This window comes from Rhinoderma darwinii, chromosome 5 (genome assembly GCF_050947455.1).
Source record: "Rhinoderma darwinii isolate aRhiDar2 chromosome 5, aRhiDar2.hap1, whole genome shotgun sequence".
NCBI classification, from domain to species: Eukaryota; Metazoa; Chordata; class Amphibia; order Anura; family Rhinodermatidae; genus Rhinoderma; species Rhinoderma darwinii.
This window is the reverse complement of record NC_134691.1, coordinates 150,548,106-150,574,365: the sequence shown is the minus strand read 5'-3', so window position 1 is coordinate 150,574,365 and position 26,260 is coordinate 150,548,106. Positions and strand designations below refer to the sequence as shown.

General features: G+C 43.4%; 1 protein-coding gene across 1 annotated transcript in view; it reads left to right on the top strand.

The window, feature by feature from the left end:
* Positions 1-26,260, top strand: part of SYCP2L (synaptonemal complex protein 2 like) — a 344,080-nt gene that overhangs the window by 72,191 nt on the left and 245,629 nt on the right. The window contains exons 16-17 of the mRNA XM_075828429.1: positions 15-75; positions 1,391-1,503. Of these exons, the coding sequence (XP_075684544.1) occupies positions 15-75; positions 1,391-1,503 (174 nt within the window). The remainder of the gene's footprint in view (positions 1-14; positions 76-1,390; positions 1,504-26,260) is intronic.

The following is a 26,260-nucleotide window of genomic DNA, read 5'->3' as shown; positions in this document are numbered from 1 at the left end:
TTTCTGGTATTCAGGAAGGAAGCAATAAAAGCTTAATCCAAGCAAATGCAGCGTCTTCCACTAAATCAAGCGCGGGTAAGGACGAAATTCAGTTGAAATATTTTTTTTTTAAAGTCTCAGAAATGTTGGTGGAAGTATTTTGTTCTTGGACCATCACATACCTATTTCCAGAAGAAAGGGGCTCTCAAGTCCTCAAACCACTTTTGGCACAGCTCAGAGGTTTTTATTACTGAAAATCTGGCTTAAATTTCTAAGCAAAGGACCATTGATATTCATGACATTTTGATTAGAATGCCGTCAGATTTCCTGCAGCAGTGTCAGTTTTAAGCTTTCTATAGTCCTTTCATCATGGAAATCATTAGTGGTTCGAATTTATTGTGAAATTCTGCTCTCCAATGACACAACGGCACTATAAGGCTATGTTCACATCACGTTTTTTTTGGCCCACATTTGATATATACGCCAGGAAAGCTCCCGACATATTGTTAAACGTAGGCTGTGATGGATTCTTAACAGCATCTGTCACTTATAGGCCATAACGGCATCCGTCACCCTTAAGCTATATATGGAGTATGTATTATAAATAACAAAAGTATGGATTTGTGGGGAAGGGGGCAACATTGGGTATTTCAATTAAGATTTTCCATCCAAAAACTTTAATTCTTAACTTCAGGGGCCAAGGGTGGTGGGGTGCATTCAGAAAACCATGTCTTGGACACCAACGAAATTGTTCTTGGACGATTTTTTTAAAGGGGTTGGCCAGGTTGGGGCCTCTATAGCTGCTGTAGTGCAGTTCTGCTCTTATTCAAGTGAACACGGGCAGAGCTACAGTAACCAACACGGCCGCTATACTGTGGTTGGAGCCTTCCCCTTCTGGCACTGACCCTGCATAGCTTCCGTGTGCCCCTGTGCACCGTAACAGCTGATCGGTGCGGAGTCCGGGTAGCGGTCCCCCACCAATCATCTATTAATGACCTGTCCTGTGGATAGGTCATCGGTATAAAAAACAGCCCCCAACCTGGACCTTTAAGTAAGATCTCTAAGTTAAGATATATGTAGTGAAATAATTGGACAATTATGCTAAAAACCTTTTTCCCTTCCTTTTCTTTACTATTAGATGCACATAGTGGCTCAGCACAATCCTTTAGCCATTGTCCTTGCAAACATATATATATAAAACTGGCCTAATTTCTCATAATGTAGCACTATAAAAAGTTATAAGCATATTTACAAAAAACTGGTTCATAGCCTGCCTGTCCTATGACATCAGGAAGGCTGTTCCTGATCTCACAGGATGGTAAACTAGCCTAACTTGAGTGTGTGGTACTCCCTTTTAATTTGTTCCTAAATTATATATATTTTTCTGTTTCTTTTGTTTTTTTGTTGTTAGTGAAACCTGTCAATACTACACACAAACAATGGAAAAGGATCAAGTCAACTATTAACACAGATGGTGGTTTCTCAGGCACATTATGTTCTCCTACTAATCAGTCTTTAGCGACAGTAAGTTCCTCCCATTTAGTATGGTTTTGGGCTGTGTGGGGGTAAAGGGAAAGTGGTGTTTTGTTTTGTTTTTTTGTTCTTGAAATGACTTACTGTAGTGTGGACAAAAGATACTTTTCCAAAATTTTATCTAGCTGCTCCATATGCAAATGAAGCCTTCATATTTCATTTCTAGAACAATAAAAACTATGCTATAGAATTTCATATTCTAAAAAAAACTTTTAGTTGAAACACTGTTCTAGGTTAAGGCTAGACACAGACTTTGGTTATGCCATTGCATAGGAGTCGCATGCCTGATTCTTCCATAGGTATGGGTATAGTACGACTGTAACAATGCAGAATGCATGATGTAATTTCCTAAACACAACTTCCTGATGACACAAAGTTCTCCACATAGTGACGGACATGTACATGTTGTTCAAAGATATTTATGTATTAATGGTGTGTATTAGGGGAAGGCATTGCCAAAGGTGCGAAAGAATGGTAAGGTCAAAGGCAGGGGGAGGGGGGAGAGTGGCGCATAAAATTTGCACATGGAGCAAAGCACAACTCATGTGTAACTTAATGTAACAGTAAAACAAAGGTTGTTCTTAAGCCCTAGTCCTATTTGGATTGAATTTTATGAATGTTTGCCACTTATTTAAAAATTAGAAGTCAATCTCCCCCCCCCCCCCTCTTATTTTGACAAGACAATCTAGACGTGTGGTGTTTCTAATTGCTTTCTTCAACACACTAATTCTAGATGTTATTTTCAGTGGCGCATGCTGTTAGATTAATTTGGTGCAAGACACTTAGTTTTACGCCAGTTTTTTAGCCAAAATTTGGCACGTTGCATTTTAAGTGCTGCTTTCCACTAAGCTTCACCCCTTTTTATCCACTTTTGAAAAGTGTCTGGGAGGGCGCAAATATCTTTCTGTTGTCTTTCGCACTTTTGGGAGCAAAGTGACAAACAACCACAATAGTAAAACTGACAATGTCTTGTTTTTTTTTTGTTTGTTTTTTTAACCCGTTGGTGACCACTCATAGGTTTTTTTACGGCAGTCACGAACGGGCTTTATTCTGATGCATTAGCCTTTTTACGGCGCCGCTTCAAAATAAAGTAGCGCAGCTGTGAGCAGTGAAAGCTCCCTGCTCTCAGCTAATGGAGGTAGCTCAGCGCTTGAAGCATTCCTGCTCGAGTGGGCGGGATCAAAATCCCGATCTCTCCTGCCCGTTTAACCCATCAGATGCGGCGGTCAATAGCGACCGCCTCATCTCAGTGGTTTTAGAGGGGGGGGACCCCCTCACCCCATCGGCACATCCGCGATGCGATCGCGGGGTGAAGTTGTCTTTTATGGCAGCCGAGGCTCAACAAAGTCCCCAGGTCTGCCTTTGGCATGGCCTAACAGGCATTCACTAGAGGCATGGCCTAACAAATGCATGTCAGTTTTAGGGTATGTTCACACGGCTTATTTACGGACGTAATTCGGGCGTTTTGCGCCTCGATTTACGTCCGAAAATGCTCCTCGATAGCGTTGGCAAACCTGCCCATTCATTAGAATGGGTCTTACGATGTTCTGTGCACACGGTCATTTTTTTTACGCGCCGCTGTCAAAAGGCGGCGCGTAAAAAAGACTCCCGCGTCAAAGAAGTGCCTGTCACTTCTTCAGACGTAATTGGAGCCGTTTTCCATTGAATCGATGGAAAAGCAGCTCCAATTACGTCCGTAATGGACGCAGCGAAAAAGCGCCTCAACATGCCATTACGGCTGAAATTACGCAGCTGGTTTCTCCTGAAAACAGCCCCGTAATTTCAGCCGTTACGGATGCTGCCGTGTGAACATACCCTTATACTAACAAGCAGTAATACACTGAAATACAGAAGTATTGCAGTGTATGATAAAAGCGATCAAATGATCGCATAGTATAGTACCGTAGTGGGACAAAAAAGTTAGTGTAGCTAAACGTTTGACAAACTTCTGACTTGTGATAGTGACATGTCAGAGGCTTGGATTGGTGGGGGTCCGAGCACTTGGACCCCCACCAATCGCTAGAATGCTTCGTGTCCGGCTTTTTCCGGAAATGTATCGGTGTATGGACTCAAAAGAAAGTCTGAGACCATACTCCGATACATCGGCTTTCCAGAAAAAGCCGAACAGACACGAAATGACTGAGCGCTCACACGAGTGCTCCAGATGCTTCGTTCTAGAGATTGGTGGGTGTCTTAAAAATAAAAAAAAATTCCCCTTTTACAAAATGGTTTTATAAAAAAAGTTAAGTCACACACATTTGGTATCGTCGCGTCCGTAATGACCCTAACTATAAAACTGTTATATTTAACCCGCACGGTGAACGCCGTAACAAATAGAATAAAAAACAACGCCAGAATTTCTGTTTTCTGTTCATCCTGCCTTCAAATAAATTGGATAAAAAGTGCTCAAAAAGTCACATGCACTCCAAAATGGTAACAAAAACTGCAAGTCGTCCGGCAAAAAAGAGAAGGGGTCGAGGGTATGATCGTCCTAGCTATGAGGCCCTACTCCGATCAAATAGGAAGTGCCAATTTCTTATATGCTTCAGAGTGTTCAACCCAAGTTTCCCATGTATGGACAAACTTCTCCCTTATGTCAGAAGTGTGTGCTGTGAGATCTTCCATTCTATAAAGGTGTGAAACCTCTTTGTACCACTCCTTCACAGTAGGAGGTTCCGCACACTTCCACCCGTCTAGGAATGACATTTTTCGCTGCCCGGAAGAGGGAGCTCGCCAAGGACCTTTGTATATTTAGAGTAGCCTGTAGGTATCCTAAAAAGGAGGGCCTCAGGTGTATTTGGTATAGAAATATGGGTAATTTCGGTGAGTAACAAAAGAATCTTAGACCAGAAGCCCTGTATTGGGGTCCGCACCTCCAGCAATTGCCAGGAAAATTAGAATACCAGCGATGTAACAGAGCCGGGACCCTGTACCATCGTGAGAATTTTGAATAAGGTTTCCGGTGTCGTCTTTGTTATAAGGGCTTTGTGAGCAAACTGAAAGCATCATAGCCATTGGGTCTCCTCAAAAGATTTATTAAATTCCCTCTCCCAAGCCTTGCAAAACGGAGGTAATGTATCAGTGGAGTTCATCAGTAGGAGAGTATACAGCATGGACACGGTGAGAGGGAGGGGATGGCTCCAGACATAACTGTTCGAAGTCCGAGAGAGCTCTATGGAGCTGTGTGCGTGGTCTAACCGAGTGGTAAAAATGTTTAAGCTAGGCATAATCATAAGGTGGCGTCGGCAAGCCTCGTTCCTCTGGGATCAAAGACCTTAGGGGACGAAGTTGTTACCTGATAAACCGTGTGTGAAATGCAAAGGGGCAAATTTTGTCTTTCCTAGAAAACAATTCGAAGAACGTCCACGTGGGAAACCAGGTTTGTCAGTCACTGGAATAATATAGCTGTTCAAGTTTATACATTTTCTGTCTGGCGGGTATATTTCGATGTTAGGAGAGTGTTGTATGCACTATATGACAAGGATTGCAAGGAGAGGTCGGCCAAATTTCTATGCCATGGGAGTGTAGACAGAGCTTTGGGACAAATAGTTTGTGCACTCTGTATCCAAAGTTTGTGTCCATGGAAGAAATCTAGTACATGGGAGTGGACTGAAGCAAGATTGTATTGGCCTAGGCCACCCCTAAATTTGGACTTAGTAAGAACGTCCCATCGTAGACGTGAGTGTTTACCAGACCTCACAAAGTCTCGGAAGAGACTTTGCAGGGACAGCCAAAATGGGGTAGGGATACATGTTGGTATGGTCTGGAAAAGGTATAGTAACCTATGAAGTATATTCATTTTTGGAATGTTAATGCGACCAAGCCAGTAGAAATCAACCACAGTTCAAGAAGCGAAGTCCCTGCGGATCTGAATTCGGGGTGGGCAAAAGTTAAGCTCAAATAATTAATTTTATTTAAATCACTATGTATTCGCAGTCCCAAATAACGAATACACGTGGATTGCCAAGCGAGACATTATGTGCCTCTGATTTGGCCGCATTATCCTTAAGGTTCGACCATGGACCAAGTGGTCAAGCTCCGCCATTAGTGGGGGCAGGGATGTGTGTGTGTGGTTAATGTAGATAATCTGCAAATGCTGAACATTGTATTCAGCATGCCCAACGGAAATTCCCTTAATATCAGGACTGTTTCAAATAGAAGTCAAAAGATGTTCCATCACTATTGTGCAAAAGGGGGAATATGACGCATCCCTGTCTCGTACCATTCGTGATCGATAAGCGAGCAGAAAGAGTGCCATTTTATTTTCAATTTAGCTGAAGGAGCACAGTACAAGGCCATAATTTTGACTATAAAGGAGACTCCAATCCCTCATTTCCGTAGAGAATAGTAAATTGCTGACCAGGAAACTCGGTCGAAGGCCTTCTTGGCATCAAGAGAGTACCATGAGAGGAACACCCTTGGATTGGGCATACTGAATGATGTACAAAGTTTTTAGGGTGTTGTTGTGGGACTCCCTCCCTAGGACTAATCCCACCTGATCAAGGTGAATCTGGCCTGAAACTATGAGCTGGAGCCCATTGGCTAATCTAGCAGACTGTTTCAGATCTACGTTCAGAGAAATAGGGCGGTAACTCGTGCATAGGTGAGGATACTTACCCGGTTTGGGAAGAACCGCGACATTAGTCATCATTGTTTGTGAAGGGAAGGGAGAAGTGTCAGACAGCATTGAAAGCCTGAAGAAGTAAAGGAGAGGGGAGCTGAATTTTTTTTGTAAAATTTAGCTTTGAAGCCGTCTGGGCCAGGGTTTTTTCCCCCTGGAAGGGAGCAGATCGCTAGTTGGAGCTCCTCTTTGAAGAAAGGCTCGTCCAAAGGGGGAATCTATATTAGGGGTTGAGACGAAGAGGCATGAGTTGCATGTGTGGGTGCGTGGTAGGTAGTCTGTATGGCTATGAATGAGGGCCATTGAGATTGTATAATCTGGAGTAGTAAGAATGAACTTCTCCCGTAATGTCTGGAGTTGTATGTAGGGTCTGAGTCGTTCGGGTTTTGATAAGGGGGATATAGTTTTGTGATTTATGGGCTCTAACGGCATTGGCCAACATTCGTCCACATTTATTTCCATTTTCATGAAATTTGCTGCAACATGTTTGTAAGAGACGCTTATGAGCCTGCTCCAACAACTATTGACCATCTTGTCGGGCAACCAAAAGTTCTCGTAATGTTGATGGAGAAAGTGCACTTTAGGGAACCAATTCTAAAGATTCTATTTTACGCAGAACTTGCGTTAATGCATGGGCTCGTTCTCGATTTATGCGAGCGCCATGTTTGAGGATACATCGAAGCACACATTTTAACGTTTCCCACTTAATGGGGAATGAGGTGGAATCTTCATGATCCCCAATGAAGTGTCCAATTGAATCGATCACATCCTTCGCACAAACATTATCCAATAATATAGATTCGCTCAATTTCCATGACCACACCGGCCTTGATAGGGAAGGAATAGTGAGTGAGCAAAATATTGGAGCATGGTCCGACCACAAAATATTACGAATATCTGTGGGCGGTGACCACGAAAGCGCTTCATGTTGCACTAGGATGTAATCTATGCGACACTGAGAATCATTGGGGGCCGAATAGAAATTATAATCTTTGCAAGGCTCATGGGTGAGTCGCTAAGCATTGCATATCCGCAACGTTTGAAAAGCCAAACTCCAATTTAATGGCAGAGTAGGAGAGTGTGGTGCGCCCCGTGAAATTATCTAGCGTGGGGTCAAGGGTTAAATAGAGATCTACACGTAGAACAGTTACATTGATCAGTGGGGCGATCTCATCAACCAAGCCCGTAAGAAATTGTGCCTGGCCTTGGTTAGGTGCATAGACATTGACAATAGTGAAAATCTGATCTTCTATTTTAAGGACAAGTATGAGATACCTGGCCTCTGTATCCACCATGCATTACAGCACTTGTTGTGGGAGGGATTTATGAAATACAATAGCCACCCCCTTGGGTTTGGAAGAGGGGTTGTTACTGAGGTGCGAATGAGTGTAATATCTGTTTTTATATGACTGGAGAGGTTTGTCACTAAAGGGAGTTTCCTGCAAACCGGCTATATGTACCTTGTGTTTGTGCAGTAATCTGAGTACATGTGATCGCTTCTCCGGGGTGTTCAGCCCCTGCACATTGAAGGAAGCTAACTTGACTCTCGCAATATGATCAAGGCCCCATTATGTCCAGTCTGGCCAACCGCCATACAATAGGTAATGTGGAAATGCTGTGAAGGAAGTGCAGCAAGAGAAAATTAAGGAAGGACAACAGAGACTGTAGGAATCCCACCGTCGAGTACGGAGTACACAAACATAATCAGCTGAGTAGGGGAGATACCCTAAACTATGGGCTGTCTACCTATGTGGGGGAAATGGCAAACGTACATGGAGAGTTACTCAGCTCCTATTTACAGTGATTACCTACGTAAAGGCCAAGTTAGCTGGTCTGTACTACTAACCTTGTGAAGAACATGAACAACAGTCTAACCGAGGTATGTGGTGACATAATAGTGAAAATAAGTCACGGCCATGCACGATCTTAGGGTCACTGCAGGGGAGAGGCCAGAGGAGAGGCTCTGGCTTTTAGATGAATCTCTTTTATCTTGTAGTAATGTACTCGACATATGAGGTCTCTTGGTTTATTTGGGTCTGGTTTTCGAGGACGTAGGGCCCTGTGCTCCCTATCAAGTTCGATTTTAGTGGTAGGTGGAGAGTTCAGAATGCCATTAAAGATGTGAATTAATGTCGGAGCAAGATCTTGAGTGGCCACAATTTCTGGAATGCCCCTGATGCTGAGATTATTCCGCCTGTTGCGGATTTCCAAATCATCAAATTGGGTTTGCAAGGCCACAATATGCATAGCATGAGTTCGAACAGTGTCCTAGAGAGCTGTAGCAGTTTGAGAAGTCATCATCATAGTTTGTTCCACAACGTCTACACGAGACGACAAGGGAGGGAAGTCAGATTTAAATTTGGCTATTTCTTGTTTGCATTCTGCAATAATAATTCTGGCATATTCCGCCATATCTGCTCTAGACAGAGTATTACGTAACCGCAACTAAATATCCGCCGACGTGGTTGGTCTAGTATTCTCCTGGCTGAAGGAGGCCGCAGTGATCTGCGGTTCTGACTGAGACATTTGCTCTACAGGTTGGGAACCATCCACTGGACCGAAGGACTCCTGAGGATGGTCAGGTGCAGTGATTTGTGTGGCCAATAGGCTTGGGAATCCCGATCGATGATACATGGGAGCAATTCTGTTGCCGTATACAGGGGTAGATGGTAGAGATTTCCGGTCCAGAAGAGTAGTGTCCCTGGCTGACAAACCTATGGTCCCATATAGGTGCCTCGGCACCTCTCTAGACGTCGCCCTCCCCCTAATGCTGGATATTGTACCTGGGGTGATGGAGGTGATGTCACAGCCCCTGTTTTACCTAAGATGTTATTAGGGTGGCAGTCTGGTCACGTCGCCCCCTCCGTTTCAAAAGGGAGAGGTTGTCTCGGTACCGGAGGGATCCGCAATTGTAGGCCAGAATGGAAGATGGTTACCCAGTCGAATTTGCGTGCCGAGCAGTGGCCCAGAAGGTAGTGTCGGGAATCCCCTAGTAGCAGCTGACTCAGAGCTCCACCCAGTATGGGAAGATGGCGCAGTTTCCGATCTAGAGCGTGTGGTGCGGTAGCCTCTCAGGGTGGCCAGTTTTGCCAACCGGAGCGGATATAGCACCACATGTACCCCAAAATTGTGCTATTGAAAAATACAAATTGTCCTGAAAAAAAACAAGTCCTTATATAAGGTCGATGGAAAAATAAAAAAGTTAGAGCTCTTTGAATGCGAAGATGGAAAAAACGTAAAAAATTGCTTGGTCATTAAGGCCTAAAATAGGCTGGTCACTAAGGGGGTTAAATATACAGTAAGGTGCAAAAGTTTTAGGCAGTTGTGGAAAAATGCTGCAATTAAAAATGATGTAAAATAAGTGTTAAAGGGTAACTAAACATTCAACTAACTTCTGACATGTTATAGCGATATGTCAAGTTTTGATTGGTGGGGGTCCGAGCACTGAGACCCCACCAATTGGTAAAACGAAGCGGCAGAAGCGCTCGTGTGAGCGCTGAGCCGTTTTGTTTCTGTTTTAGACTTTTTCCGGAAATCAATGTAGCGGTGTACAGGCTCAATAGAAAGTCTATGAAGCCCGTACACGGCTACATCGGCTTTCTGGAGTACTCGGACCCCCAACAATCCAAACTTCTGACATGTCACTATGACCTGTCAGAAGTTTGAAATCTTTAACCCCTTAGTGACCACTAATACGCCTTTTTACGTGAGTCACTAATGGGCTTTAGGCTAGGCTGACGCCTTTTCACGTCAGCCTGGTCTAAGTCCTGCACGGGTCTCCCGTGCAGGCAGGAGCCGGGGCTCTGCTGTCTGATGACAGCTGAGCTCCTGCTCCAACGCCCGCGATCGAAGTTTACTTCGATCGCGGCCGTTTAACCCGTTAAATGCCGCCGTCAATAGCGACCGCGGCATTTAACTTTGTTTACAGAGGGAGTGCGCTCCCTCTGTCACCCATCGGCGGCCCGCGAATGAAATCGCGTGTCTCCGATGGGGTGTCATGGCAGCCGGGGGCTTGATAAAAGCCCCCAGGTCTGCCCTGGACATATTCCTGTTAGGACGCGCCGGAGGCACGTCCTAACAGATTGCCTGTCAGATTTACACTGACATGCAATAATGCTCTGGTATACCAAGTATACCAGAGCATTATAGCAGCGATCGGAATATCGCACAGTAAAGTCCCCTAGTGGGACTAATAAAATAAGTCATCAAAGTGAAATAAAGATTATTAATAAAAAGTACAGTAAAAAAATAAATCCATTTTTTTCCATAAAAAGTGGTTTTATTTAGTAAGTGTCCAAAAAAAAAAAAGTACACATATGTGGTATCACCGCGACCGTAATGACTCCATTAATAAAGTTAATATGTAATTTAAACCGCAAAGTGAACACCGTAAAAAAAAAAACGCAAAAAAACATGGCGAAATTGCAATTTTTTTCCATTGCCCCCCAAAAAAGTTATAATAAAAATGAATCAATAAGTCCCATGCACCCCAAAACAGTACCATTCAAAACTACGTCTTGTCCCGCAGAAAACAAGCCCAAAAAATCACTACATTGATGGAAAAATAAAAAAATGACGGCTCTTGGAAAGCGACGATGCAAAAGCAAATAATTTTAGTTCAAAAGTGTTTTTATTGTGCAAAAGTCGTAAAACATAAAAAAACCTCTACATATGTGGTATCGCCGTAATCGTACCGACCCATAGAATAAAGGTAACCTGTTATTTACGCCGCACAGTGAACGGCGTCAATTTAGAAACGCATAGAACAATGGCGGAATTTCAGTTTTTTTTTATAATCCCCCCCCCCAAAAAGGTTAATAAAAGTTAATATAAAAATTATATGTACCCAAAAATGGTGCTATTAAAAAGCACAACTAATTCCGCAAAAAACAAGTCCTCATACAGCTATGTAGACGAAAAAATAAAAACGTTATAGCTCTTTGAATGCGACTATAGAAAAACGAATAAAATAGCTTGGTCATTAGGGCCTAAAATGGGCTGGTCACTAAGGGGTTAATAATAGTTTTTTTTTTTTTTATATCAATATACAAAGTGAATGAACAGAAGAGAAATCCTCATCAAACAATATTTGATGCGACCACCCTTTGCCTGCAAAACGGCATCAATTCTAGGTACATATGCACACAGATTTTGAATGAATTCAGCAGGGAGGTTATGCCAAATAACTTTGCGAACTAACCACAGATCTTCTGTGGATGTAGGCTTTCTCAAATCCTTCTGTCTCTTCATGTAATCCCAGACAGACTCGATGATGTTGGGATCAGGGCTCTGTGCTGGCCATATCACTTCCAGAGCGCCTTGTTCTTATTTTCTGCTGTAGATGGTTCTTAATGACATTGGCTGCATGTTTGGGGTCGTACTCCTGATGCAGAAAACATTTGGAGCCAATCGGACGCCTCCCTCATAGTATTGCATGATGGATAAATATCTGCCTGTATTTCTCAGGATAGAGGACACCATTAATCCTGACCAAATCCCCAACTCCATTTGCAGAAATGCAGCCCAAAACTTGGAAGGAACCTACACCATGCTTCACTCTTGCCTGCAGAAACTCATTATTGTGCAACTCTCAAGCCCTTCGGCGAACAAACTGCCCTCTGTTGCAACCAAATATTTCAAATTTTGACTCGTCAGTCCAGAGCATCTGCTGCCATTTTTCTGCACCCCCATTCCTATGTTTTCGTGAATAGTTGAGTTGCTTGGCCTTGTTTCCAAGTTGAAGGTATGACTTTTTGGCCGCAACTCTTCCACGAAGTCCACTTCTGGCCTGACTTCACCGAATAGTAGATGGGTGTATCTGGGTCCCGCTGATTTCTGCCAGTTCTGAGCTGGTGACCCCTTAGAAATCGGAAGATGTCCAGCAGGAAGTAAGCATGATGCGTCTTTGAACTGCCTCACTAAGTTTCTTTGGCCGACCACTGCGTATACGGTCCTCAACGTTGCTATTTTCTTTGTGTCTTCAAAACCGCTTGAAGAGCACGTCTTGAAAGCCGTCTGCTTTGAAATCTTTGCCTGGGAGAGACCTTGCTGATGCAGTAGAACTACCTTGTGTCTTGTTGCTGTGCTCAGTTTTGCCATGGTGGACCTTTTGACCTGAAGCTTTCTTCCACAACCTCACCTTTGTAGCAGAGTTTGGCTGTTCCACACCTAGTTTTAGACCTTCTACACAGATGTTTCTATTACAGTTAATGAGTATGTTTCACCCTACATAAGAAAGTGATGATCGTTATCATCTGTTTGGTATAATTGGTTAATCATACACCTCTTCCAGGCAAAATGAAACTAAGAGATCATCCCAAAGTATCTAAGCCATGGCTGCAAAACTTGAAGGAAGAACTCCTCCTTATCTGAGATTATACAGTGTAAACGGTAATTTACCATAATCCAATTAAGTTTAGTTTTAGCCAGATGAGGAAGAATCACAGGGCTTTTCCAGGATGTAGCTATAGCAATTTTGGCTGCCAGGAAAAGAAAGGATACAAATTTATGAGAGGCTTTAGACCAGGGGTCTCAAACTCGGCCGGGTAAGTGGGCCACATATAGAAAAAATGGGAAGTTGACGGGCCGCATTACTTTCAAATTTGATACAATACAAAATTATTGTTAATCAATTAGTTATTTGAACGACTATAACACTATATTACTAGAATAATAATATTACTAGAATAATACTACATTACTATAATAGCGCTAGGTTTAAAATTTGAGATATTTCTCCACGTGCTTATTTCAACAATCCAGCTTTCCAGTTTAAGCGTCGCTAAATGCAGTCCGGCGGCTCAGTTAGCACACGTCAAGATTCCCTCTGTGGATGCTGCCGCCGTTCCCTCGGTGGAGGCTGCCGCCGTGCCCTCGGTGGAGGCTGCCGCCGTGCCCTCGGTGGAGGCTGCCGCCGTGCCCTCGGTGGAGGCTGCCGCCGTGCCCTCGGTGGAGGCTGCCGCCGTGCCCTCGGTGGAGGCTGCCGCCGTGCCCTCGGTGGAGGCTGCCGCCGTGCCCTCGGTGGAGGCTGCCGCCGTGCCCTCGGTGGAGGCTGCCGCCGTGCCCTCGGTGGAGGCTGCCGCCGTGCCCTCGGTATTGGCTGCCGCAGTGCCCTCGGTAGAGGCTGCCGCAGTGCCCTCGGTAGAGGCTGCCGCAGTGCCTTCTGTAGGGGCTGCCAAAGTGCCCTCTGTACATTCTGCCACAGTGCCCTCTGTACATTCTGCCACAGTGCCCTCTGTTGATGCTGCCACAGTGCCCTCTGCAGATGCTGCCACAGTGATGTCAGGGGCTTGCCCAGAGCTGGAGTCCCAGGCAGAGCGCTAGTAGGCTCTTCCTGGGACTGCAGCTGTGCTCCTGACATCACTGGGACTCCTGCTCTGGGGAAGCCCCTGACATCATTGTCGCTGTATGGACAGCGATGTCAGAGTCTTCCCCAGAGTCCCGGAGCAGAGCTGATAATAGCGCTCTGCCCGGGACTCCGCTCGTGGGAAGACCCTGACACACTGTCCATATATGGGCAGCGATGTCAGGGAATTCCACAGAGTCCCGGAGCAGAGCCTGTACTAGCGCTCTGCCCGGGACTCCGGCTCTGGGGAAGCCCCAGACATCGCTGTTCATATGTGGACAGCGATGTCAGGGAATTCCACAGAGTCCTGGAGCAGAGCCTATACTAGCGCTCTGCCCGGGACTCCGCTCTGGGGAAGACCCTGACAACACTGTCCGTATGTGGACAGCGATGTCACGGAATTACACAGAGTCCTGGAGCAGAGCCTATACTAGCACTCTGCCCGAGATTCCGCTCTGGGAAAGTCCCTGACAACACTGTCCATATATGGATAGCGATGTCAGAGAATTCCACAGAGAACCGGAGCAGAGCCTGTACTAGCGGCTCTGTGTCCCGCGGGCCACAGATGACAGCCTCAGAGGCTAGCACATGTCATACAATCACATTTGCTTACTTAGAAACCGTACTGCAGTAGGATGGAAACTCTCGATAAACCTGCTCATTGTTTCTCTAATAACACAATACCGCCTTCCAGATGGCAGCTATTCAAACAGGCTATTACAGCCCCAGGGGCCGCATGCGGGCCGCGTGCTTGAGACCCCTGCTTTAGACAGTCCAGGGACAGTCACGATAAGTAATGCCTGTGAAGGGAAAAATTTTAAGTTAATCTGGGTGATAGAATATAGCATATTAAAAATCCATCGCCAAAACCGGCATTCCTTCGGGCAACCCCACCATATATGCAGAGGGTCTCCCACACATCCACAGTGTCTGAAGCAAGAAGACTAGGTATAAGGAAACCTCTTAGCCAGTCTAGAGGGAACTAAATACCATCGTAAGAATACTTTATAATTGGCTTCGACCAGTGAAGAGTTAATAGAAATTTTCGCAGTACATTCTGCCATATCCTGCCTTTCCCTAACAGTAAAGGATGTGTGTAAGTTCCTCTCCCACATAGACCTATATGACCGCTTGTCCGATGGAGAAACCAAAAATGTAGATAAATATTAGACAATATTTGCTGACCATAAAAATTAATCAAACCACAAATTCTCATATACTGAAGTATTCTGCAGAACTGAAGTAGGTTTAAATGAGGACATAAAATGGTGAATCTGGTGAAAGCGAAAAATCTCAGTCCGGCATGTGGTGGGTGGATGGACTGGTAAAAATGACAGGGTTTTACGCCTAGTCTATCACAAAATTGTCATACGGTATAGATTTTTATCCAGCCACCATTGAAACTCAGAAGCAAAAACAGGATTAGCAAATAATCTGGCTGCAGATGTATGCACAGAACAGAGCCAGATCCTATGACTCCACTTATCCCACAGCGCCAAGGAAGAAGAGGAGTGGACACAACACAGGTGGTCTGTGTTTGGGCTTCAGCTGTAACAACTGGTCCACAGGAACATCAGGAGTATCTGCCTATTCTATAGAAATCCAACATGTTTGGTTACTTATACTGTGGAGAGAGACTAAAGGTGTCAAACGAGCAGCATAGTAGTATTTAGCGAGGTTTGGTAAACCTAAACCCCCGGATACTTTAGGATACATATAGAGTATTTTGTGGGACTTTACATCGTTTAGGACCCCATACAAAGGGTAATATAAGCCTTTGAAGGTTTTAAGTAGGGGGCAGGGACATCTATTGGTAAAGTGCAAAGAAGTATAAGATTCTGGGAAGAACTGGCATTTTAACAGCTGCTATTCTACCGAACCAGGAAAGCGGCACAGAATCCAAGTGCAACAGGTCTGTTTTCAATTTTTGTTTGAGGTAGGAGATTTTGTCTTCCTTCCATCTCCGCTCAAAGTTTAATTGTATCAACTTGGTTGTGGAATGCTGATGTACAAAAACTCAGACTTATCCTGGTTAACTTTTAATCCCGAGATTCGGGAAAGTTGGTCTAAGACTTGATGGAGATTCAGGAGGGACGTAAGGGGAGATTCCAAAACCAATAAGGTGTCGTCCACATAAAGTGCGCATTTATGTGTCTGACCCCTAACCTCAATCTACTTTATATCATTACTCATCCTGATCATGTGGGCCAGGGGCTCATTAGCCAAGACAAAAAGAATAGGGGATAGAGGGCACCCCTGTCTCATTCCCCGGCCTATAGTTATATGGTCAGAGAAAAATCTCTTGATCATTACCTGGGCAGATGTATCCGAATATAGACTTCTCAAAAGGGTATATGTATCTCCAAAACCCCAACGCTTCAGGACAAAAACTAAGTAGTCCCAGGTCAGGGAATCGAAAGCCTTAGGCATAGTGCTTCCGTGTTCCATCCCAGTGTGAAGGAACAAGAGATATAAGATCAATGATCCTTCTAGTCTTATCAGCTGCTTGTCTGTTTGGAACGAAACCCACCTGATCAGGGTGAATGTATTGTTCTAGAAAGGCATTGAGCGTCGTGGCCAAGATTTTAGTGAGAAGCTTCATGTTAACATTAATTTGTGATATTGGCCTATCGTTTTAAGAAGAGCGGTCTTTACCTGGCTTCGGGATCACGGAAATGTACGCCCTGAGAGCTTCAGGTCCAGGAGGACTACCATCCCTAAAAGCGTTAAATAGGAGGACCAGACGAGGGGCCTAAACATCCGCAAATTTTTTTTATAATTGAGATTAGAAAACCCATCTGGTCCTGGGTATTAGCTGGTTTGGATTTAATCGCAGCCAGAACTTCCTGAGTCGATATAGGCGCCTCCATAGTATCTCGGTGGGGGTCTGATAATACAGGCACGGAGATATCCTTAACCCCTTCCCGACATCCGCAGTATATATACGGCGCTGCCGGGAAGGTGTTCCCGCAAATCCCAGTACAGTTAAGTCGCGGTGATGGTGCGGGCTCAGAAGCAGAGCCGGCACCATGACCGCGGGGTGACAGCTGTATTATACAGCTGGCACCCTCCTGTAACTGCCAGGACCGGAGCTATTCTCCGATCCGGCTGATTAACCCCTCAGATGCTGCGCTCAATATTGCGCAGCATCTGACGCAATCGCTGGGTTGCTGTGGCAATCGGACGCCAGATAATGGCGTCCGAGTCTGCCTTGTACGGGAGCCGATGAGGACCCGCCTGCGGCGGGTCCTCATAGGCTTGCTGTCAGTGAATAACGGACAACGCTAATACACTGCACTACGTATGTAGTGCAGTGTATTAGAGTAGCGATCAGGGCATCAGGCCCTCATGTCCCCTAGTGGGACAAGTAAAAAAAGTTAATAAAAATGTGGTAAAACAATAAAAACACACACGTTTCAAATAAAATAAAAAAAAAGCTAAACTGACTTCTTTCCCATAGTAAGTCTTTTATTATGGGAAAAACCGTAAAAATAAAAAAAGAACTGGTATCGCCGCGTCTGTAACGACCCAAACTACAAAACTATTATGTAATTTATCCCGCACGGTGAACGCCGTAAAAACAAAACATGAAAAACAACATCAGAATCTTTTGTTTTTAGGTCACATCTCCTTCCAAAAAATGCTATAAAAAGTGATCAAAAAGTCACATTTACTCCAAAATAGTACTAATAAAAATGGCAATCCGTCCCGCAAAAAATAATCCCCGACACCGCTTTGTGCACGCAAAAATAAAAAAGTTATGGGTCTTAGAATAAGGCGACACAGAAAACAAATGATTTTATAAAAAAAGTGATTTTATTGTGCAAAAGCTGCAATACATAAAAAAAACTATATAAATTTGGTATCGCCGTAATCGTATCGACCCGCAGAATAAAGCGAACATGTAATTTAGGGCGCACTGTGGATGCAGAAAAAACCCCCCCAATAAAAAACTATTCCAGAATTGCTTGTTTTTGGTAATTTCCTTTACCAAAAAAAATTAAATAAAAAGTGATTAAAAAGTCGTATGTGTTCTAAAATGGTACCAATAAAATCTACAGCCAGTCTTGCAAAAAACAAGCCCGCACACCGCTCAATCAACTGAAAAATAAAAAAGTTATGGCACTAGTAATGTGGTGATGAAAAACATCTCAATTCGCAGGCCGGAGGGGAACATTCCTTCAGTTTCAGGGCCCTAGTATTTAGGAACTAGGAAAGGGAAGGGACATAGCACATCCGCTGGAAGTGAGGGGGCCCGTATTATACCAGCGCAAAACTTTCCCAGTAATATTTCCAAAACTGTGAAGGAGAAAAAGTCCCCAAAAGGTGCACAGCATTACCAAAGGGGGATAAGAAAGAAAACCGTTTATCAGTGTGACACCGGCCTGCGCATAATGGATTGCTTCACATCGTAACACACATCTATGGATAATTGTATTATTTACCCAATTATCATGCCCTGATGTACTCCGCACAGATTACATATGCCACCACATTATAAACTGAAATACCAGCAAAACCCCAAACAACTATTACCAAGCAAAATCCATGCTCAAAATGGCGGTCTTTCCCTTCTTAGCACTACAGTGTGCCCAAACAGCAATTTATGGCCACAAGGCATTACCATACCCGGGAGAACCCGCTTAACAATTTATGGGGTAAGATTCTCTAGGGGCACAACATATTGTGCGGCGAATGGGCATATCCGTGGAAAAATGGCAATTTTCACTTTGCACCATCCACTGCGTATTCATTTCTGAAAAACACCTGTGGAGTCTATATTCTCACTACACCCCTTGATAAATGCCTTTAGGGGTGTAGTTTCTAAAACGGGGTCACTTTTTTGTTTGGTACATCAGTGGTTTTGCAAATGCAACATGGCGTCCGCAAACCATTCCAGCAAAATCTACGCTCCAAAAGATAAATACCGCTACTTTTCTTCTGAATGCTCCCATATATGTAAACAGCCGATTATAACCACATATGGGGTGTTACCGTACTCGGGAGAAATTTCTTTAGAAGAAACAGGAAAAATGATCCAGCGCTGAGTCGTACTTTGAGTTTAAAAAGGAAGCAGTATTCCCACCTTTATTGGGGTATTGAGATTAAAATTGAAGGGAGACGCAGTCCCAAGACATGTGTAGATAGTAGGCAGTTTGCCCTGGCCTACGCGTTTCAAGCACGTACTGTGCTCTTACTCTTTGCCATGAGTATGAATCCATGAATCCTTTTTAAACTCAAAGTACGACTCAGCGCTGGATCATTTTTCCTGTTTCTTCTATTGTACACCGCCAGCCGTAGCGGGGATCCGAGCGGAGAGTCTGGAGACGCATCAAACTGGTGAGCTGGAGGTTTCCTCCCTTCTTTACTAGAAATTTCTTTACAAATGTTGGCGTGCTTTTTCTTCTCTATTCCTTGTAAAAATAAAAAATGTTGCTCTAAAACTACATCTTGTTGGAAAAAAAATGTCTTTCATTTTCATGGCTTAATTCTAATTCAGCAAAAAACCTTTTGGGATCAAAATTTTCACTATACCCCTAGATGAATCCTCAGGGGGTGCAGTTTCCCAAATGGAGTCATTTTTGGGGTGTTTCCACTGTACTAGTACTACAGGGGCTCAGCAAATGTGACATGGTGCCCAGAAACCATTCCAAAATCCAAATGGTGCTCCTTCTATGCTGAGCCCTACCGTGTATCCAACCAGATGTTTATGACCACATGTGGGGTATTGTTTTACTCGGGAGAAATTGCTTGTACAAATGCTGCGGTGCTTTTTCTCCTTCAGTCCTTGTGGAAATGAAAAAATAAATACCTAAACCAAGGTAAATATAGATTTTCATTCTTATGGCCTACTTCCAATAAGTTCTGTAAAACACCTGTGGGGTCAAACTGCTCACTGTACCCCTAGATAATTTCCTCATGGGGTGTATTTTCCAAAATGGGGTCACTTGTTGGGGGATTCCACTGTTTTGTTCCCTCAGGAGCTTTGCAAATGCGACATGGCCACCGCATACCATTCCTGCTAAATTTGAGTTCCAACAGCCAAATGGTGCTCTTTCCCTTCTAAGCCCTGCCGTGTGTCCAAACAACCGCTTATTACCACATGTGGGGTATTGTTTTACTCGGGAGAAATTGCTCTACAAATGTTGTGGTGCTTTTTCTACTTCCGTTCTTTTGGAAATGAAAAAAAATTGGCTAAACCTACATTTTATTTGAAAAAAATGTAGATTTTCATGGCCTACTTCCAAAAATTTTTGCAAAAAAACTGGCGGGTCAAAATGCTTGCTTTCCCCAATGGGGTCACTTTTGGGGGGTTTCCACTGTTTTAGTTCCACAAGACCTGTTCAAAGCTGACATGGTGCCTAAAATATATTCTAATAAAAAGGAGGCCCAAAATCCACTAGGTGCTACTTTTGCTTCGGAGGCCGGTGCTTCAGTCCAGTAGCACACTAGAGCCACATGTGGGATATTTCCTAAAACTGCAGAACCTGGGCAATACATATTGAGTTGCATTTCTCTGGTAAAACCTTCTGTGGTACAAAAAAATGGATTCAAAATGAATTTCTGGGAAAAAATAATGAACTTTGTAAATTTCTCCTCTAGTTTGCCTTAATTCTTGCGCAATGTCTAAAGGGTTAAACTTTCTAAATGCTGTTTTGAATACTTTGAGGGGTGCAGTTTTTAAGATGGGGTGACTTATTGGGGGTTTCTAATATCTAAGGACCTCAAAGCCACTTAACAACTGAACTGGCCCCTGTAAAAATAGCATTTTTACATTTTCTTGGAATTCTGAGAAATTGCTGCTAAAGTTCTAAGCCTTGTGACGTCATACAAAAATAAAATGATGTTCAAAAAACGATGCCAATCTAAAGTAGACATATGGGTGATGTTAATTAGCAACAATTTTGTGTGGTATAACTGCCTGTCTTACAAGCAGATACATTTAAATTGCGAAAAATGCTAATTTTTGCAATTTTTCGCTACATTTTGGTGTTTTTCACAAGTAATTACTGAACGTATCGGGCAAATTTTGCCAGTATCATAGTCCAATGTGTCACGAGAAAACAATCTCAGAATCGCTTGGATAGGTAAAAGCATTCCGGAGTTATTACCACATAAAGTGAAACATGTCAGATTTGAAAAATGAGGCTCTGTCAGGAATTTTGACAAGGTAGCGACCATATATTGCCAGCTCACCCTGTCAAAAGCCTTTTCGGCATCTGTGCTAAGAAGTACCATTGGGGTGTGCGTCAAGCGAGCATGTTGGACTAACCTAACTACTCTTGTTGTGTTATCCTTACTTTGGCGGCCTCCCACAAATCCTGTTTGTTCTGGGCCAATGAGTTTGGGCAGAAGCTTCCCCAATCTAGTAGCCAAAGCCTTCGCCTACCATTTAAGATCTGTGTTTAGCAAAGATATAGGTCTATAGCTACCACATAGTGCGGGATCCTTCCCGTCTTTTGGCAAGACTGTGATGTGAGCCTCCAGAGATTGGCGAGTCAATTGAGCCCCCCCCACAATGAATTACACATGGACGTGAAATGGGGCAACAAAATACCGCTAAATGTCTTATAGTACTGAATCGTGTACCCCAATGGTACTACTTAGCACAGATGCCGAAAAGGCTTTTGACAGGGTGAGCTGGCAATATATGGTCGCTACCTTGTCAAAATTTGGGATCCCTATTGAATTCACACAAGCTATATTGACACTTTATCATAATCCGAGTGCTAAAGTTAGAGCGAATGGCATATTATCGGATTCCTTTCAAATCTCAAATGGTACTAGGCAAGGATGCTCTCTATCGCCTTCGCTATTTGTGATGGTGATGGAGACCTTGATTCAAAGGATCCGCCAAGATGATAGTATAGCCGGCCTGAAGATAGGTCAATTCACACATAAAACTGCGTTCGCGGATGATCTGTTGGTGACTGAGCCGTCTGTCTCCCTTCGGAACATAACACAAGCTTTTACAGAATTTGGTGCCATATCTAATTTTAAAATTAATTATAGTAAATCTGAGATCCTTAATGTCTCTGTACCTCGACAGGTAGTTGCTATGGTGGCTGAAACGTCTCCGTTTCGATGGATCTCCACATTGATCTCGTACTTAGGCATCACTATTTCTAATTGCCCATCGCAATTGTATACTCAACTATGTACCCCTAGTGGCGGCTATTAAACGCCAACTAGATTCCTTGAAGCTCCCGTTTGTCATGGATGGGGCGGAAAAATTTCCTAAAGACTTTTATAGTCCCAAAAATGTTGTACCTGATTCAGACGTTACCACTGTGGCTACCAAAATCATTCTTCCTCTCCTTAAGGCGTATTTTCTCGAACTTTCTATGGAACAAGAACAGACCCAGACAGAGACACGTACAACTGATTAACTCGGTTAAGATGGGAGGTATGGGACTGTCTGACATTCATACATATTATATCGCTAATCATTTGAACAGATGGGTTTGGCTGCAACATCCCTCTCAGACTTCTCTCTATACGGAATTAGAAAACACTCTCATGCTTAGTTGGGAGCAGAGGGCCCTGTGGAGCCTCGCTAAAAGTTCACACCTTGATCAATACTCTAGCATTCTTTTAAAGGGCACCATACTGGTGTGGCAAGAAATACATAATAGATTGAGCTTACTCGGGATGCCTCCACCACATATGCCTCTACGTTTAGTGCCTTGCTATGTACATCGAGATTCTACACTGGTGCCGGATACGTGGGATATACCGCATCACATCAAAGTCTCCATCCTGATTACTGACAATCCGCAGAGAAGTGTTTCCATGGTCTTTGATAAATTATGAGTAAAGTCTCGATTTTCTCTTTAAACACACCTTCATGAAATGTTGCACGGCTATGCTTAGCTCCTTGCTCACTCAAACCTCTCCTCAGAATTGGATAGATAAGATGCTTTTGAGCTCTATACTTCCGCGTAAGATACTATCTACCCCATATAATAATTTGATCTCTCTGATCTGCCCACCGATACCAGGCTATATGGAAAAGTGGTTGACAGACCTCCACAGCTCATTGACCGAACCCGAAATTAGATTCATACTGTCTAACACATTTGGTTTCTCTAGGTTTACTAGAATACAGGAAAGCTCCTACAAACTGTTAACTAGGTGGTATAAGACGCCTTTGGTACTACACGCTATTGATCATGAGGTTACGGACCTGTGCCGGAGGTGCAACGCTTCACGGGGTACTTATCTACACATTTGGTGGTCATGCCCCCTTATTGTGCCTTTTTGGCAGCAAGTTGAGCAGAAAATTAACAATATATGCTTTACAAACCTGCACTTAACACCTGAGTTAATTTTATTGTGGAAACCGACTCCCACTTTTACCCCCAAGAAGCATTGTCTTCCAACCTTGTTGCTTACGGCAGCTAAGTTATTAATACTGGGTTTATGGAGATCCACAGAACCCCCACAGTTGAGCCACTGGGAGAACAAGGTGTCGGAGTTAGAAAGATTGGAGGAATTAGCACATTGGGAACTGCTAACTAGAAATAAGTATCTTAAAATATGGGGACCATGGTAGGCCCGGGCAACTTTGAGTTAGGTGAGAGTAATCGCACTATAGATGTTTCTGTAACATTCACAACTGGTTTAGTATGCATTGTCTTCATTGATATCATCAATGACATTGATATTAGCTGAATTCAACACCAGAACCCCCTCCCCCCCTTCTCTGTTTTATTCCCTTCCTCCCCTGCCCTTGACCTACCTCCCTTTCCCCCTTTTTTCCCTCCCCCTCTTGTTTCAAAAGATATGTGAATTAGTTTGTGTTCCACATTATCATACTTATTGCTTGCTGTACCGATGAACCATATGTGATTCCTGGTAGATGTGAATTTTATATAACATGTTATCATTTTGAATGACATATCTTTGTATGTTTTTGGAAAACTTAATAAAAACATTTTTTTTTTTTAAAAAAAATTACAGCTTATCCCGCAAAAAATAAGCCCTCATACCAATTAGTCGATGGAAAAATGAAAAAGTTATGGCTCTCGGACTTTGGCGACGCAAAATAAATTTTCTTTTTTACACTTAGGTTTTTACATGTAAAAGTAGTAAAATATAGAAAAAACTATGTATATATTTGGTATCTTCGTAATCGTATTGACCCACAGAATAAAGTTAACATGTTGTTTTAATTGCACAGTGAATTTCGTAAAAACGGCGCGCGCAAAAAAACATGGAGGAAACACTGTTTTTTTCATTTTCTACCCCACAAATAATTTTTTCCCCGTTTCCTAGTACGTTATACGGCAAAATAAATGGTGCTACGAAAAACTACAACTTGTCCCGCAAAAATCAAGCCCTCATAGTACTATATCGCTGGAAAAATAAAGACGTTATGGCTTCTGGAATGTGGGGAGGAAAAAACGAAAATCTGAAAGTGTTGGGATTGTGAATAGACATCGCGTCGTGGCTGGAAGTGATGTCTACTAACTCTCAAGACACTTCAGTAACATTACTGTGTGAGTAAGTGACAGCACATAGTGATCTCGCAAGATCACTATGTGCGGAGTACATGAATAGAGAGAAGTGTATGACGCTGATTGGTCAGCGTTATACACTTATCTTTACAACGCCCACTTTGTCAAAAGCTAAAAAAACGCCCAGTTGGGCATTAAGAAAGTCATTAGAATAAATTTAAAATAGGTCATAACTTGGTCAGAATTTATCGTTTTTCTAAAAAAAAAAACCACTGCTGTTACCTACATTACAGCGTCAATCACATTATGTAGAAGATAGGGTACTTATAATGTGGTGATGAGCTGCAAACACCTTAAATGCAGCGATCGTGTTTGAGTGCTGCATTTGAGGGGTTAATGGCGGGGATCTGAGCTAATTTCGGTCCCCGTTATTAAAGCCGGATGTCGGCTGTAAGATATCGCAGACATCCGGCGATGAAGGCACCTTCTCAGCTTCTGATCTGGTGCCCAGCAGTTGTCGTATGGATACGGCAAAATGCGGGTAGCACTGGCTTTCCATGATGTATCCATACGACAAATGTCGGGAAGGGGTTAAATGGTGAAATAATAAACAAAAGGGTTGAATGAAAGGAATTAATAAATGTAGTACTCCAGAGAGGTGTGGTGGATGTGGAAGCACTCCTTTATACACAGTCCTGGGTAGGAGGGACAGGTGTTGCACTGGTATATGGTATTTATTTTTATTATCCTTTTCTGGCACAGACACAAATATCCTGGGACATCACTTGCAGAGGTAGAACTTTATCCTACCTCTGCCACATTTACCTCTGTACAGTGCTGCATAATATGTTGGCGCTATATAAATAACAAATTACCATAGAAAAGCGATTTCATTATCTTAGTATTCCAGGTATGTCCCCTGGTGACAAGTGCTCCTGCAGATTACAAACGAGTTGTACATTGCCATTTAAATGAATTATGCAATAAGTTGTTATTTTTTTGTACCAGATTTTGGTAATGGCATTGTAGGCTTTGAGCATCTGGTGTGACAAATCCACTCCTCCCATGAATCTTATATGCCTGGATGCACACAGGCTGTGACATGGTGGTTGATGTTGTACCACGCACAGGGACAAGAGAGCAGGTGGCATCATGGATGAATGTGAGCATCCATACATCCTGTTTGTACCTGTATTTGTTTTTTTTAAAAAGAATCCTTTCACTATGCAGTGCCTTGCTCTCCCAAAGCTGCAGGGTTTGGCTCAGGAGGGTCTTTGGGAGGTACTTTTTTTTTTTTTTTGCAGACCCTCCTGCACACCACGTATTTTATTTTTTTAGCTCCTCCAGGCACTTGAACAGAGGTATACTCGTGTACCAGTTATCGAGGTACAGGTGGTACCCCTTATCAAACAGTGGGTGCAGGAGATCCCACACAATCCTCCCGATTTGTGATCCGGGTGGGGGGCAGTTTCGGGGCTCAATGTGACTGTCTCTCCAGAAGTTCTAAAAGTATGCGTGTAACCTCACTCCGACTCACACCACTTATACATTTTTATTCCACACCTGCCATGTTTGTTGGTCAAATACTGGCTAAATTTTAAAATGCACAAGGGACATGGCCTAAGGCATAACCTAAAGTCAGAGGAGCAGAACAAGGGAATGCAGGATGCAACGGTTCCGTTGCAACATGGACACAACTGGCATCCGATGGAACGCGTTGACTTTAATGGGTTCTGTCAGTGTTCGGGGTTTTACAGCATGCTGTTCTATTGTTTTTCAGTAATTTCTGCCAAATTTGTGACGGAGGCTCCTAACTGACCATCTAAACCTGATTTTTTTTTTTGTTTTTTTTGTTTTTTAAAAAAAAAAAAAAAAAATAATAAATACACTTCCTTATACAATGGAATAGGTAAGGGAGTGATCACAGTGGGGGAACTATGATCAAGCGGTTAATTGGGGTTTTTAGCACTTCGGGTAGCAGGATGTCGATGCAGGCTCTGATCTCACTTCACATACACCAACCGAGGAGATCAGAGCCTGTCAACTGCTTTGCCTGCACATCTGAGCTCCGATTAGTTCGACTGTACGAACGAACCAACCAATCGGAGCGATCGCCGACAAGGGACCTCCCTGATCTCTCGTACTTTTTCGACCGCAGCAATCCGACGTTGCGTTACTACGCCAAGCGGGGGTTAAGATTTAAAGTGCGGGCGTAACTACGACCAGGTGCGCAAATTTACTTCTCACCTGGATGTGCAGTTGAAGTGCTTGAAGGGGTTAAAAAAAATGACTGGTCCCTCAAAAAAGCCTACGTACGGTACA